We start from the raw sequence: 13,933 nt of genomic DNA on the forward strand, positions 1-13,933 counted from the left end.
CTGAATGCCGGGATCTGACACACCGCTGTCCGTCTCGCCCCGAGAGAACGGCTGCCTTCGCGGTCCATCCCGGCCCCGGCCGCCTCGGACCGCGCGTGGGCTGGATCCCGACTCCCCGCTGGGGCCACGGCCCCGCAGGGCCTGCGCGGGCTGCAGCGGCCAGGTGCGGGGGCCGCCGCGCCTTCCTCCCCGCGCCGGGCAGGGCGCCCCCGACTCCCGGCCGCTGCGGCCCGGGAACAATGAGGTGCCGGCTTCTTTAAGGGAGATACCACCGCGCCGGCGGGGCAGGGGACGGCGTCCTCCCAGATGATCGCACCCAGTCCCGCGCCGCCGCCGCCTGGGCAACTGCACCGTCCGCAAACATGGCTCAGTGACTCTGACAAAAGGTGCAGCCTCCCACCCGGCTGGGCGGACGCCAGGCCCCCCAGCTCGGACCGCGCCTCCCCGCGAACTAGCCGAAAAGCTCCGCGTCCTGCAGGCACCCCAAGCCCGATCCGAAGAAGATGCACCAGGCGTTCCGCCCCAGCGACCCCCGCACACCTGCCCGCAGCTCGGTAGGTGGGAAGGGGGGCGGGGAGGGAACGGGGAGGCCGCGGCGGGCGCGCGCACCCCCAGGCCCGGACCTGCTGCCGCAGACCGTCCCTGGAGCCCGCGGGACGTGCGCGCCCGCTGCGGCTGGACGGTGACCGAGCTCTGGCGGGCAGCGGCCTCCCCGTTCCGGGGCCCGGCCACCCCTGCGGGGAGGGGCACTAGTGGTGCGCTCCAGAGCGCGCACACCTTCGGCGACTCCCGGCTACAGCGAGCCACGGGAGAGGGAGGAGGCTAGCGGAGGGCGAGGCGCGCGCCCAATAAGGAGGCGCTCGGCGTCCCAGCTCGCGCTACGGAAAGCCGGAGGGGGGCGGGGCCGCGCGGCGTAAGGGGGTGTGTCCGCGCGCACCACGGGGGCGCGCGCCGGTCTCTGACTGGAGGCCGCGGAGGCTGAGGCGCGAGCTGCCCGATAATGGCGGCCTGCAGAGCCCGTGAGAGGGAGAAGCGGCGGCGGCTACCCTGAGGTAAATATGGCCCTCAAACCTGGCACTGAGGCCCTGCTGCAGAGTCGAAGGCCTTGCATGCACCTCCTTCCCCGGGAGGCCTGTCACAGACCTGTCAGCGGAGTCATGCTAGGGAAGGCCCCACGCTCCTCAGGCCTCCGGCCCGCACCCCTCAGGCCACCGGCCCCAGCTGCGGCCTCCTCTTCTGTCCCTGGTCTCCTCCCCAGGGCCCGGGCCTCATCCGCCAGCCCCGAGGATTTGGGACAGCCGCGGGACTGGCTCCTCGGGGTGAAGGGCCTCGGGAGGATCCCCTCTGGGTTTCGTCTGGACGCCGCCGGGGAGGGGGAGGGGGAGGGCCTGATACTCGGCCAATGAGCTGGGCGCTGAGCGGCCGCGTCGGACAACACCTCTGCCCAGGACTGGCCCTTCCCCGGCCCGGCAGGTGTGTGGCCTGGCCCGCCGGCCGCCGGGCGCCGGCTCAGCGGGGCGCGCGCGAGGGCCCGGGAAGTGCTGGCCGGTCGCTTGGGTTTGCAGCCAGGGATTTCATCAACGCCCTCCCTCCGCCTGACACGGGTGCTCTGTCGTGTGCGGGTATGGGACAGCTTGCAAGACTGGAGCCACTTTGAGGTAGATAGTAACTGGCGATCCACGGAGAGCAGGAAAGAGTGTCTGCTGTGGAGCTGGAGCCAGGATTCCGTGGCAGGATGTCAGACACTAGGAATACAGTAGGAATGTGAAGGGGGCTTCCAGTTAGAGGAAGTGGGACTAAGAAGTAATCTCAGAAGCTTTCATTTTCTTTACTAAATCTGTCCTATGGACTTAAAGTAGCTGTACCCAGTTTTTCAGGCTCAAGAGTCAGTACCCTCTTGTTCCCCCTAAACTGTGCATTGGAAAGATTGCACAATCTCTTGCCCATTGTGGCAATCCACAAATAAGAATTTGTTCCTGAAGCTCAGTAGAATCTTAACATTCTTCGGAGAATGAGGTGGCACACTTTAGACTTTCTTGATTCAACTCATGAGCATCCTCTTTGTAGGGCCTCTGCCTTTAAGTCATTTATCAATTTGAATTTGAAAGAACACTGTCAGAGGACAGTTTTTAGTGGCAAAAATGGCCTACATCTAAATAGGTGTTGTTTAAATTTCACAACAGAAAGGTAACAATATTCTAAGTAGCTTGTTTTATTTTTAGAGGACCATTTTTCTCCACAGAGTTTATTTTCATTTATTTTGCAAGAAATGAGGAAATAACATAAACAAAATTAAAATAGGGACATACACAGTTTGTTTACTTAAAAAAAAAAAACCACATTTTGAATTCTATATGTAATCTGGTCTACTTTCAGTCCCTAAGCACAAGCCAGGTGTTTTTTGTTTTTGTTTTGACATTTTTATGAACTTTGTGTATGTCAGCTTTAAGGAGATGCTGGAGTTTCTTTTTTCATGACCAGTAAATAAGAATGATGAATTTTCTGGTTTATTTTAACAGTAATATTTTGAAGCAGATTGTATGGGCAGCAGTGTAGTGTAATGGTTATGGTTATGAATGTCAGAGGCAGATGGCCTGGTTTCAAAACCCAGGTCCACCAGTAGCTCTTTTACCTTAGGCATGTTGCTTAAACTCTCTGTGCTTTAGTTTTCTTATCTATAAAATGACCATAATAGTATCTATTTCATAATATTGTTGTGAGGATTAAATGGATTTAATATTATGAAGTGCTTGGAACAGATCCTGATACATGGTAAGTACTACCAAAGGGTTAGCTGCTTTATTATTACTATCCAAATATTTAGATTTGCCCAAGTTATAACAAATATCTTTCAAGCACTGCAGTGAGACAGATAATTAAATCATACATAAAAAGGTATACAGGCCAGCAAGTGTACTTAATTTCAACAGAGCACTTTGTTGATTTTTCCAGAAACTTTGACCTTGAAGATGGTGAGTAGCCAGCCAAAGTACGATCTAATACGGGAGGTAGGCCGAGGCAGTTACGGTGTTGTGTATGAAGCAGTCATCAGAAAGACCTCTGCACGGGTGGCGGTGAAGAAAATTCGATGCCATGCACCTGAAAATGTTGAACTAGCCCTGCGTGAGTTCTGGGCACTAAGCAGTATCAAGAGCCAACATCCAAATGTGATTCACTTGGAGGAATGCATCCTACAAAAAGATGGGATGGTGCAAAAAATGTCCCACGGCTCTAACTCTTCCCTTTATTTACAGGTATGTGTGGTTGAATAGGAATAGATATAACTTGAACTTAGTATTGGTCAGCAAGAAGAGGAATAAATGAGTCAGATGAGCTTCTACTTTTAAATGCAGGTGTTTATATAGTTAGGAGTAGATAAGGGTCTGCCAAGAACTGAATAGATGTTTGCTTTAAAACAGGGTTTTATTTAAACCTGTGATGCAAATACCTAAAAATAACATAAGCCACCTGTTATGCCATGGTACTTGCCAGTCTGCATGGGAATGGGGCAACATAGGAGCTAGAAAAGTGATCAAGATTAGAGTCTGATAAGTTCACTTATCTGAAATCAGGTTTTGGGGAACTAAAGCCAGAAGAAAAGGAAAAACTCGGGCGCCTGGGTGGCTCAGTGGGTTAAGCCGCTGCCTTCGGCTCAGGTCATGATCTCAGGGTCCTGGGATCGAGTCCCGCATCGGGCTCTCTGCTCAGCAGGGAGCCTGCTTCCTCCTCTCTCTGCCTGCCGCCTCTCTGCCTACTTGTAATCTCTCTCTGTCAAATAAATAAATAAATAAAATCTTTAAAAAAAAAAAAGAAAAGGAAAGGAAAAACTCCACAATCAATAGCAGCACCCATATAGGTAATTGGGCATTTCTTTATAAATCACTGATTTGAATATAAGCCTTTGCTGTTTTAGAGGGTTGTGTGGTTTCTTAACCATGCAATTCTAGTTATTTTTCATGAAGTATGTTGCATAGCACTTGAATGTTATTAATAGAGCTAGTAGCTAACATTTGGGTTCCAACTCAGTTCCATACTATGTGCTCAAAGTGTTTTAAAGGCAGTTGCTCAGAACAATCCTGTGAGGGTAGTACTATTATCATTATTACAAATGAAGAAATTGAGGCTTAGAATAAATAATGACTTTATCCAAGTCATATACCCAGCAAGTGGCAGGATTGGTAACTGAATGTAGGAGACTATCTGACTGCTAAAACTTGTGTCCCTTTAACTTCCAAATTACTCTTGCCTTCAAATTACTTTTTTTGTAGACCTGGGGAAAGCATTAACATAAGAAAACAGAAAAGGTTTATTTGTTTATTTGGTTGATTGGTTGGCTGGCTTCTAGTATAGATCAAAATCTCTAGTAGGCCTGTATTTGTTAAAGAGAAAAGATACTTAAGACATAGCTAGTTAAAGGCCAGAGAAGAATTTAAATCCAGTCATTCTTGGAAAAGGAAATGAACTTCCCATGAGTATGTCTAAATTCAGAATTTTAACCATCAGGGTACAGAAGTATGATTTTAAAACAACAAAAACTTTTGGACCAGGAACAACGAAGAAAACAAACATTGATCTGTTTAATTAGAAGCTTGCAACTTTCATTATATTGTGAACAAATATCAATCTTGAGAACCTAATTCATATTGCAGTTTAGCTTGCTATATCCTGAAGTTTTACCTCTTAAGACAGTAATTGTAAAGCACAACTATTTAGCCTCTATTCCATCTATTGTTTACTTTTCTAAAAGTGCTTAGTATGTAAGTTGCACTGATAGAAAATACTGGAAACCTTCTTACCACACTCTCTCTTAAAAGTGGATAGAACTTTGATGAACTTTGCCATTGAACTGATCTACAAATACAAAGACATTTAAATATATGATTTAGTGCTAATGGTATCCTTGAGTCCAGATCAAGCAACCTTTATAGTATTAGGTGGTCATTCAAGCCTTTAAGAGGTAAAGTATTGGGGCACTTGGCTGGCTCAGTCAGTAGAGCATGTGACTCTTGATCTTGGGGTTGTAAGTTTGAGCCCCATGTTAGTTGTAGAGATTACTTTAAAAAATAATAAAAATAATAAGATGTAAAGTACTTCCAGCCTTGACTCAATGATTTTTTTTTTTTAATCTAAAACACCTTTTTATTTAGTACTCCCTTTTATCTTTTAAAGGCTGATAGGGGGGTGCCTGGGTAGTGCAGTGAGTTAAAGCCTCTGCCTTTGGCTCAGGTCATGATCCCAGTGACCTGGGATCAAGCCCCACATCCGGCTGTCTGCTCAGCAGGGAGCCAGCTTCCCCCACGCCACCTGTCCTGCCTCTCTGCCTACTTGTGATCTCTGTCTGTCACAAAAATAAAAAATATTTTTAAAAATATTTTAAAATAAATAAATAAAGGCTGATAGGCCTGTGTTTGACTTGTAGCACTTTGCTAGCTCTATGATCTTGGCTAAATAACCCATCTCTTCCAGCATCGATATCTTCAGATGTAAAATAGTAATAATAATTTTACCTTCCATGGAAGTTGTCAAAATTAGAAATGATACAGTAAAATACTTGGCACATAGGAAGTACTCAGTAATACGTAGCTCTGTTAAAAGCTCTATTAAAATTGTCTTTTCTGTGGATTTATTAACAAGACATTGATCAACACACTTAGCAAGTGCCTTCTCTAAATTTACATCTGGTAAAAACAGTTAAATCTGTAGCATGACCACAGAGTCCCTATGCATGGCTTTCTCCATTCTCTACACAAGTTTTTTTTTTTTTCTCCATGTTCTTCTAGATATTTTCCTTGTTCTGAATGATTAAGTCAGTTCGTAATAGCTAAAAAACTTAGCTAGAAGAAAATGTAAAGCAAATTAACTAACAGAGGATACATTCTCAACATAGGAGCTTGGTGCCAGTCTGTATAACTTGTAATCAGTGTCATGAATGAGAGATACAGAATGATATAAGAGCATATGAGAGAGAACCTGACATAACCTAGGGTTCAGGCATTATGAGTTGTTTCAACTGAAAATTAAAGGGTAAAGAGGAGTTAGCCATGTGAGTGAGAAAACTTGCCAGCCAGAAAGAACTGTACATACAGATGTTTTGAAGCAAAAAGTACAAAGCATTCTAAGAATTGAAAGAATATAGTAAGACTGTACCATGCCCGCAGAGTTGTTTTACATGAAACTAGAAAGGTCAGCAGGGTCAGAAGATCCCATAGCCCATGTTCAAGACCTTAGACTGTATCCTAAGAGAACAGGGAAACTGTTGAAGGACTTTAGGCAAGAGAACCAATGACTCTACATTCTTTACACATGGAAATAAGTGGATTGGGCTCTCTCAACGAGCATCCCTCAAACTATAGCCCTCAGGCAATTTTTTATTTGGCCCAGATGCTAAAAATAGTTTTGACATTTTTAAAGAGTTGTTTAAGGAAAAGAAAGAAAAATATGGAACAGAAACCTTATGTGACTTGTCAAGCCTAAAATATTTACTGTCTCACCTTACTCTAAACCATTCTTTGAATGCTGGGACTTTGTGTTGCTCAAAGTTATTTAGAAGTTTGCTTTTGAGAGTAAGACAGAAGAAGAGAGAAAATGAAGGAAGAGTAATGGCACTGATCTTTCATCTCGGCATATTTAGTAACAGTGCACCTGGTAAAGAATTGTGTGATCTGTACCTTTCTAGTCTTTCATTTTCTGGCTCACTGGCAAACACGCAACAAAGAAAATGCAAGCATTAGACATCTGCAGACGGTTGCAATTACAGCTGTTTGCCATTGGGGGAGATGGAGTGAAAGGTGTTCTTTGCTTCTGCCATCCAAATGACAAGAGGAAGTACTAGTACACTTAAATGTAAACTTGCAGTTCATTCTTCAACAACTCTTCAGCTTCCCTACTGAGTTTCTATTCAGTGGGTCTGAAAAGGCACCATGGGACATATTTTCAAAGTATTGTATGCTATATTCTATTCAGTGGGTCTGAAAAGGCACCATGGGACATACTTTCAAAGTATTGTATGCTATATTTTAGAATGGTAGTTCATATTCGGTGAAGTAATCAATATTCTTGAATTTCAGGTCACAGAATTATAATTTGATAATGATAACAAATAAAATAGCAACTTATTCTAGGTTTTCAGCTTGAGGCAAAGAAATATACAAACTCTGAGGTGCCTGGGTGGTTCATTTGGTTCATTTGGTTAAACATCTGCCTTTGGCTCAGATTCTGGAGTACTGGGGTTCCCTGCTCAGCGGGTAGTCTGCTTCTCCCTCTCCCTCAGCCATTCTCTCTCTCACTGTCTCTCAAATGAATAAAAAAATCTTGAAAAAAAAAAAAAAAGAAATATACAAACTCATATTTGAATTTTTATATCAAAACGTAAATATGTTTTTTTTTATAAATTGGTTTTTAGAAGCCATATAGTGATAGAGATAGACAGTATATTTGCATTCTGCCTGTAGAAGTTTATGAAGTAATAATGGCAGTCTTTATTTTTATCAGTGACTACAGGAAGGCTTGATTTCCTTTTTTTTTTTTCTTTTTTTCTTTTTTTTTTTTAAGATTTTATTTATTTATTTGTCAGAGAGAGAGAGAGCACAGGCAGGCAGAGTGGCAGCAAGGAGCCTGATACGGGACTTGATCCCAGGACACTGGGATCATGACCTGAGCCGAAGGCAGCTGCTTAACCAACTGAGCCACCCAGGTGTCCCTCCTTTTTTTTTTTTAAGATTTTATTTATTTGACAGAGGGAGAGACAGCAACAGAGGGAACACAACACAAGCAGGGGGAGTGGGAGAGGGAAAAGCAGGCTTTTCAGAGAGCCCAATGCAGAGCTCGATCCCAGGACCCTGGGATCATGACCAGAGCCAAAGGTGGACGCCTAACGACTGAGCCACTCAGGCGCCGCAAGGCTTTTATTTCCCTAACAACTAGTGTTCCTGATCATTTCTCTTCTAATTTTATAGATTGTATAATGTTAATAGTGTATGTCCAATGAACAAGAAATATATTTCAGGCAGTTTAATTGAATAGACCTTCCTAATTGATGTTTATACCTCAGCTGGCAATCTCCCAGGTCTACTAGCTGCTGAAATGTCAATTTTTTTATGAAGCTATTGTGTAGGTAGGTAAAGTTCAGCTCCATTAACTCATGCAGAAAATGTATAGCCAGTTGGATACTTTTAAAAATAAAATGTTTGTTTGTTTATGACTTAGTAAGCTTTATGCCCAGTGTAGGACTTAAACTCATGACTCTGAGATCAGGAATCCCATGCTTTACCAACTGAGCCAGCTAGGTGCCCCTAAAGCTTTTTATTTTTATTTATTTATTTATTTATTTATTTTTAAAGATTTTATTTATTTATTCGACAGAGAGATTACAAATAGGCAGAGTGGCAGGGAGAAAGGCAGGGAAAGCAGGCTCCCCGCTGAGCAGAGAGCCCAATGCAGGGCTCAATCCCAGGACCCTGGGATCATGACCTGAGCCGAAGGCAGAGACTTTAATCTACTGAGCCACCAAGGCTCCCCCTAAAGCTATTTTAAAATAACTTTTTACCTCCTGACTTAGAGATTTGGTATGCATTCATTAGGAGCAGTTTGAAGTACTGAAATTTAAAATAAAATGCACATATGAGAGCATTGACCAAATAAAACATTCATGAAATTTCCACTTAAAATTGGGAGTCCAACTTATTAATCAGTTAGTTATTCTTTTTCTGTAGCTGAATTGTATAAACTGTACAGATGACTGTAATCTGTTTTTCCCCCTCTTGTAGCTTGTAGAGACTTCATTAAAAGGAGAAATTGCCTTTGATCCCAGAAGCGCCTATTACTTGTGGTTTGTGATGGATTTTTGTGACGGCGGAGATATGAATGAATATCTGTTGTCCAGGAAACCCAATCGTAAAACTAACACCAGCTTTATGCTTCAGCTGAGCAGTGCTCTGGCTTTCTTGCATAAAAACCAGATCATTCACCGAGATCTTAAGCCTGATAACATCCTGATTTCACAAAGCAGGTTGGATACCAGTGACTTGGAACCCACACTGAAAGTGGCTGATTTTGGTCTCAGTAAAGTTTGTTCAGCCTCTGGGCAGAATCCAGAAGAACCTGTCAGTGTAAACAAGTGTTTCCTTTCCACAGCCTGTGGAACAGATTTCTACATGGCTCCTGAAGTGTGGGAGGGACATTACACAGCAAAAGCGGACATCTTCGCTCTGGGGATTATCATCTGGGCAATGCTGGAAAGGATCACGTTCATCGACACAGAGACAAAGAAGGAACTCTTGGGGAGTTACGTAAAACAAGGAACTGAGATTGTGCCTGTTGGAGAGGCGCTTCTGGAAAATCCCAAAATGGAACTTCTCATTCCTGTGAAGAAAAAGTCTATGAATGGGCGGATGAAACAACTGATTAAAGAAATGCTGGCTGCAAACCCTCAGGATCGTCCAGATGCTTTTGAACTAGAACTCAGATTAGTACAAATTGCATTTAAAGATAGCAGCTGGGAAACGTGACACATACATTGTTTGCAAATATCTTGGATGATATGCTGCTTATGTTTTAACAGTGATGCAACAACATAATGTGGCTGAAAAGAATATAAAAAGCTAAACTCCACCTTTTAAGGGTTTAGATTTTATTGTGGGGTGTTTTTTTTCCTCATTTTTGTTAAGTCCAAGCTGGCCATTTTGTTAGTATGTTTTAAATGTGTATTACCAATGTGGGTGTACATTTTTAAAAATGATCATTGGTAGAAGTTTGGCAGGAAAATTCTCTAAGAGCCAAGAAGAGAAGAAAGTCCAGGTCTCTGGAAATAAGTCTCAAGTATTTTAGACATTCCTTGTCAGTATTAGGAATTTCCATGGAAGAAGAGGTTTGCATGCTGGCAATGCAACCTTTGAAGCTTTGTAAAGGAAACATATATGTATATATTTATGTATATGTAAGTATGTGAATGTGTGCATTTTGCATTCCATATGAAGAAAATGCCACTTCTGTTTAAATTATTTGATGTAGGTTTGGGTTTTTGAGATTTGCTGGTGAAATCAGTGATGAAAAATAAAAGAACCTTCCCTCATCTTCCTACCCTGCCCCTCCCTCTAATGAAATCATACTACACTTTTTATTTTTGTAATATTATATGGCTTTTTTTAAGGCATCATTTTGGAGGGTCTAAAGTTATCCAATTAAGCATAAAATTAAGTGATCCAAAGCTGCTGAAGTATGTTTGAGCTCTCCAGTGCCCTATAGCTGCAGGAGTTGAAGTAGCCATGCAATCATGTGGTAACAGGTTGGCAAGGACCTTGATGATTCGGTCGTACCTTCTTTAGGTAACCAAGGATTCAATTAACCAATTAAACCATTGCACTGGAACATGTCTACGCTTGAGCATCTGCAATCTGATACAAATCTGAACACAGGATTCCTCTGTTTCTGAAAACTTTGCAATATATGAACTCTACTACTTGATACAGTAAGTTTTGATTTCAAGACTGTCTAAGCCTCAGCATAAAGTTGAAGAAATCAAATGAGCTCTACCCTCACATTGCCTGTCCTGATACGGTCTCTTGTTTAATCACTGGAATTTCTTTCGTTTTGGCACTAATGCTGTTTTCTCTTGCCTAATTTAACACAGTAATGATAGTGATATGGTTGTGTTAAATGTTGATCACCTTTTTCTGAAGTGGGAGATGATACCTATACAGCGTGGTAAATGGATGAAATATTGTGGCATCCACTATATCTTTCAACTTGCAAGTTACCGATTTTATACAATCACTTGGTATGGTCTATGTCAAAAACCAATAGACTGTTACTCTAATTGAAGTTAGTTTGATTTTTAACCCTAGATGGTTGTCTCCAATTTGTTTTCCTATAAATGCAGATAATTAAAGTCTAAGAAAGTTTTGCTAAAACAGAATATTAGCCTTTAAGGTTAGATAGACTTTAAGGCCATTGTATCTAGGTTAGTCTTTATAAAGCACTAGAATCTTTGGTCAAAGTAAAAAAATATATATATATATATATATATATAAGAATACCAAAATTATTAAGAGTTGCATAGTCTCCTCAGCTTTTTTTTCTGAGTTTTTTTGTTTGTTTATTTCTTAATTAAAGCATAGTTGACACCCAGTGTGTCTCCTCCTCAGCTTTTTCGAACTTCCATAACTTTTGGAATTTTGCTATCATATTTTCCTTACTTAAAATATATTTGAGAACTTGAGAAGGTGAAAAAGCACAAAGAATTAGAGTATGTAAAATTTCTGAATTCTGCATTCATTGGCCTGGAAGTTTAAAATTTGGAATGAAAGGTTTTACTGAGATAAAACCTTCTCTATTTTTTTCTTAAAACCTTTTAAAATTAAAAAAATCATATACTTTGAACATCACTTTCAAGCTAATAAATACAAGATTTTTTTGGAAATGAGAGGTGGAAATACACTGGAACCTCATGATAATTGACCCTGTGGATCTCCAAATTACTGTAACACAGATCTGGCCAAGGAGATTGAGTTACTGGAAGTGGGAAGAATCATCATGTTGCATCAGTAAATGGCATTTCAGCAGAGATTCATGGTGATTTGGTGGTAGTGGGCCAGTGCTTCGTTTGCTCTTCAAATATCTATGTGCTTGGAACCCCCGTTTCCTAAGTACATAGTTTTTGGTCTTGCCTCATTTAAAATAGCTAACAATTATCATTTATTTTGAAAGATTTCACCTGTGAAGTGAATTCTTTCTTTCATTGGCAGCAAAGGTATGAGGTGATCAGGAAGTTTCTCTTGGAATTTTCTCAAGTCCTTATATTCTAAAATAGTCTATGATACCAAGCAAAAGGATAGTAAATTCTTTGTCTTTGTTTTTTTTTTCAATCAGGAGGTATTTATTCAGTACCTACTGTGAGCTCAGCACTAAAGGTCCGGTGGTAAAATGACAATTTAAAAAAATGGCCTACAGCCACAGGCCTTTTCCAGCCAGGAGTAAGAAATAAAAGAAGGTTGATGATACTTGGAAATTCCTGGATATTTATTTGCTAGAGGAAAAATGAAAGCAAAAATTTGTGCACAGTGCCTTGCCCATAATAGGTACTCAATAAACAATTATTCCTCAGAGTCTCTTGCCATGGTTTATAGTGTTTTATGAAATTTGTCTTAATTGAAGAAAAGACCAAATATTTCAAATAAGCTTATAGGCAGCTGTGGCCAGTTAAAATATGGGGTTGTACAGTTAGTTCCTAGAATGTTATTTTGCACTAGTTGTCACTTAGAAAGACGGGGTTCCTGTAGATTTTTGGTGCTAAGGGATACTTTGTCATTATGATGAAGTAAGTGTTAAGTGTCAGATAAATAGCACACTGAATAGTTCTTTCTGCTGGTCTGTTTTTTCCTCTTTGTTGTTGTTGTTGTTGTTTTTAATTGTAAAATGTTTATCAATCAAACTATTGTAGCAGCTACAAAATAATTCACCAGCATGACAAAATGGTCAAAAAATAAGTCATCAGCACTTCAAAAATGAAAGCAACTTTTGAGATTTTCTTTTAAAATTGTCAAATATATTTTATGAAGAATTTATAAAAGGGGGAAATGATTGTAATTTATTGTTCATGACTGTTTTTTTTTTTTTAAATAAAGTGAGTTTCAACAAAAAAAAACTACCCTGAAAATTTTATATTGTTGATTTGGTGGCTCTGTCTAGTTCTGTACTGGTTTACTTCAGGAACATAAAATAGAGGGTATAAAATTTGAAACAATGTCATTTTCATTCAGCCTTCTTAAGTGAAACTTTCTGTAATAGAAGCTATTGCTGAGGAAAAGATTATTGAAATATAGGAATTTCTTTCAGCATTTAAAATTCTCCAATTTTATTTTAAGAATTTATTTATGTCAGAGAGAGAGCACACAAGCAGGGGGAGCAGCAGTCAGAGGGAGAAGCTCCCTGCTGAGCCAGGAGCCTGATGCAAGACTAAATCCTAGGACTCTGGGATCATGACCTGAGCTGAAGGCAGATGCTTCACTGACTGAGCCACCCAGGCATTTCTCAAGTTCTCCAGTTTTAATGCTTTCTTGCTGTTTTTGTCAGAAGAACTTGTATTGCCTAAAATAAATGATTTTTTTCATTAACCCTTCTATCTCATTAAGATGAAGATTTATCCCAGACTCAGAATGAAATATGGTAAATGTGCTAGGAAGAGGTATTATTTCAAGCTATAACTTGAAAGCATGGTTTCCTTTCTATAAAGTCAGCTGGCCTGCTTTTTTCTTTTATAGCTTTTATTATAGATGCCTTCTTCAGAATAAAGTACTGAAGACACAGTGCACTTACTAGTCCAAAGGAGCAGCAGAGGGAAAGATGGGAGACAGAAAACATTAATGCTACATGTGATCTAGTGACAAATAGGAAAGCAGGCATCAGGAATTGTGGCTGCTTCTGACTGCCACCTTGTCCTGGCATAGCCTTTGTAGACAGGCAAATCTGGCTTTCTATTTAGTGATTAATTTTTTTTCATTGCATCTTAAACTATAAATATTTGCATTTACTAGCTTTTTTGTAATCCTTGGCAGTTTACAAAGAACATTCACTGGTTTTTATGTATCTTCTTAATGGGTTTTACTTAAAACGGACTGGTTTCTTGGTGAAATGAATAGTAATACACCAGTTAGGGTGGTAATGGTCTAAGGGTTTTAGAACCTAATCTCAGACTCCAGTTGGAGGTTTCTCTAACAACAAAGCTTTATCTTCCTCACTGAAGGACTGACTTCTGGTTGTTTTGGTCTTTTCTTTAAATTCAAACGTTGCTCTCCTAGTCAACCAATCATAGACGTCCTGTGAAATGCAGTGTAATGACAGACAGTTGGTTTGTGGTTAGATAATAACTCCTACTTGAGAAAACCTTCCCGCCACACCTCTTGAGGGCTCAGGGCTGTCCTGCGTCTCTTAAAGGCAG

At 41.2% G+C, this 13,933-nt stretch overlaps 1 protein-coding gene across 2 annotated transcripts; it reads left to right on the plus strand.

Annotated features, from left to right (window-relative positions):
- The first annotated feature begins 464 nt into the window (after positions 1-464).
- On the plus strand, positions 465-12,640 carry PDIK1L (PDLIM1 interacting kinase 1 like). 2 transcript variants are annotated; one of them, XM_044237493.1, is made up of 3 exons: positions 465-554; positions 2,953-3,254; positions 8,766-12,640. In XM_044237493.1, exons 2-3 carry the CDS (start codon positions 2,970-2,972, stop codon positions 9,504-9,506), a joined length of 1,026 nt encoding a protein of 341 aa, XP_044093428.1. In that variant the 5' UTR covers positions 465-554; positions 2,953-2,969; the 3' UTR covers positions 9,507-12,640. The 2 variants fall into 2 exon arrangements, with proteins under 2 accessions (XP_044093428.1, XP_044093429.1); XM_044237494.1 differs by lacking the exon at positions 465-554 and adding an exon at positions 1,025-1,052.
- The last annotated feature ends 1,293 nt before the right edge of the window (positions 12,641-13,933 follow it).

Source organism: Neovison vison, chromosome 2, assembly GCF_020171115.1.
Source record: "Neovison vison isolate M4711 chromosome 2, ASM_NN_V1, whole genome shotgun sequence".
In the NCBI taxonomy this organism is placed as follows: Eukaryota; Metazoa; Chordata; class Mammalia; order Carnivora; family Mustelidae; genus Neogale; species Neogale vison.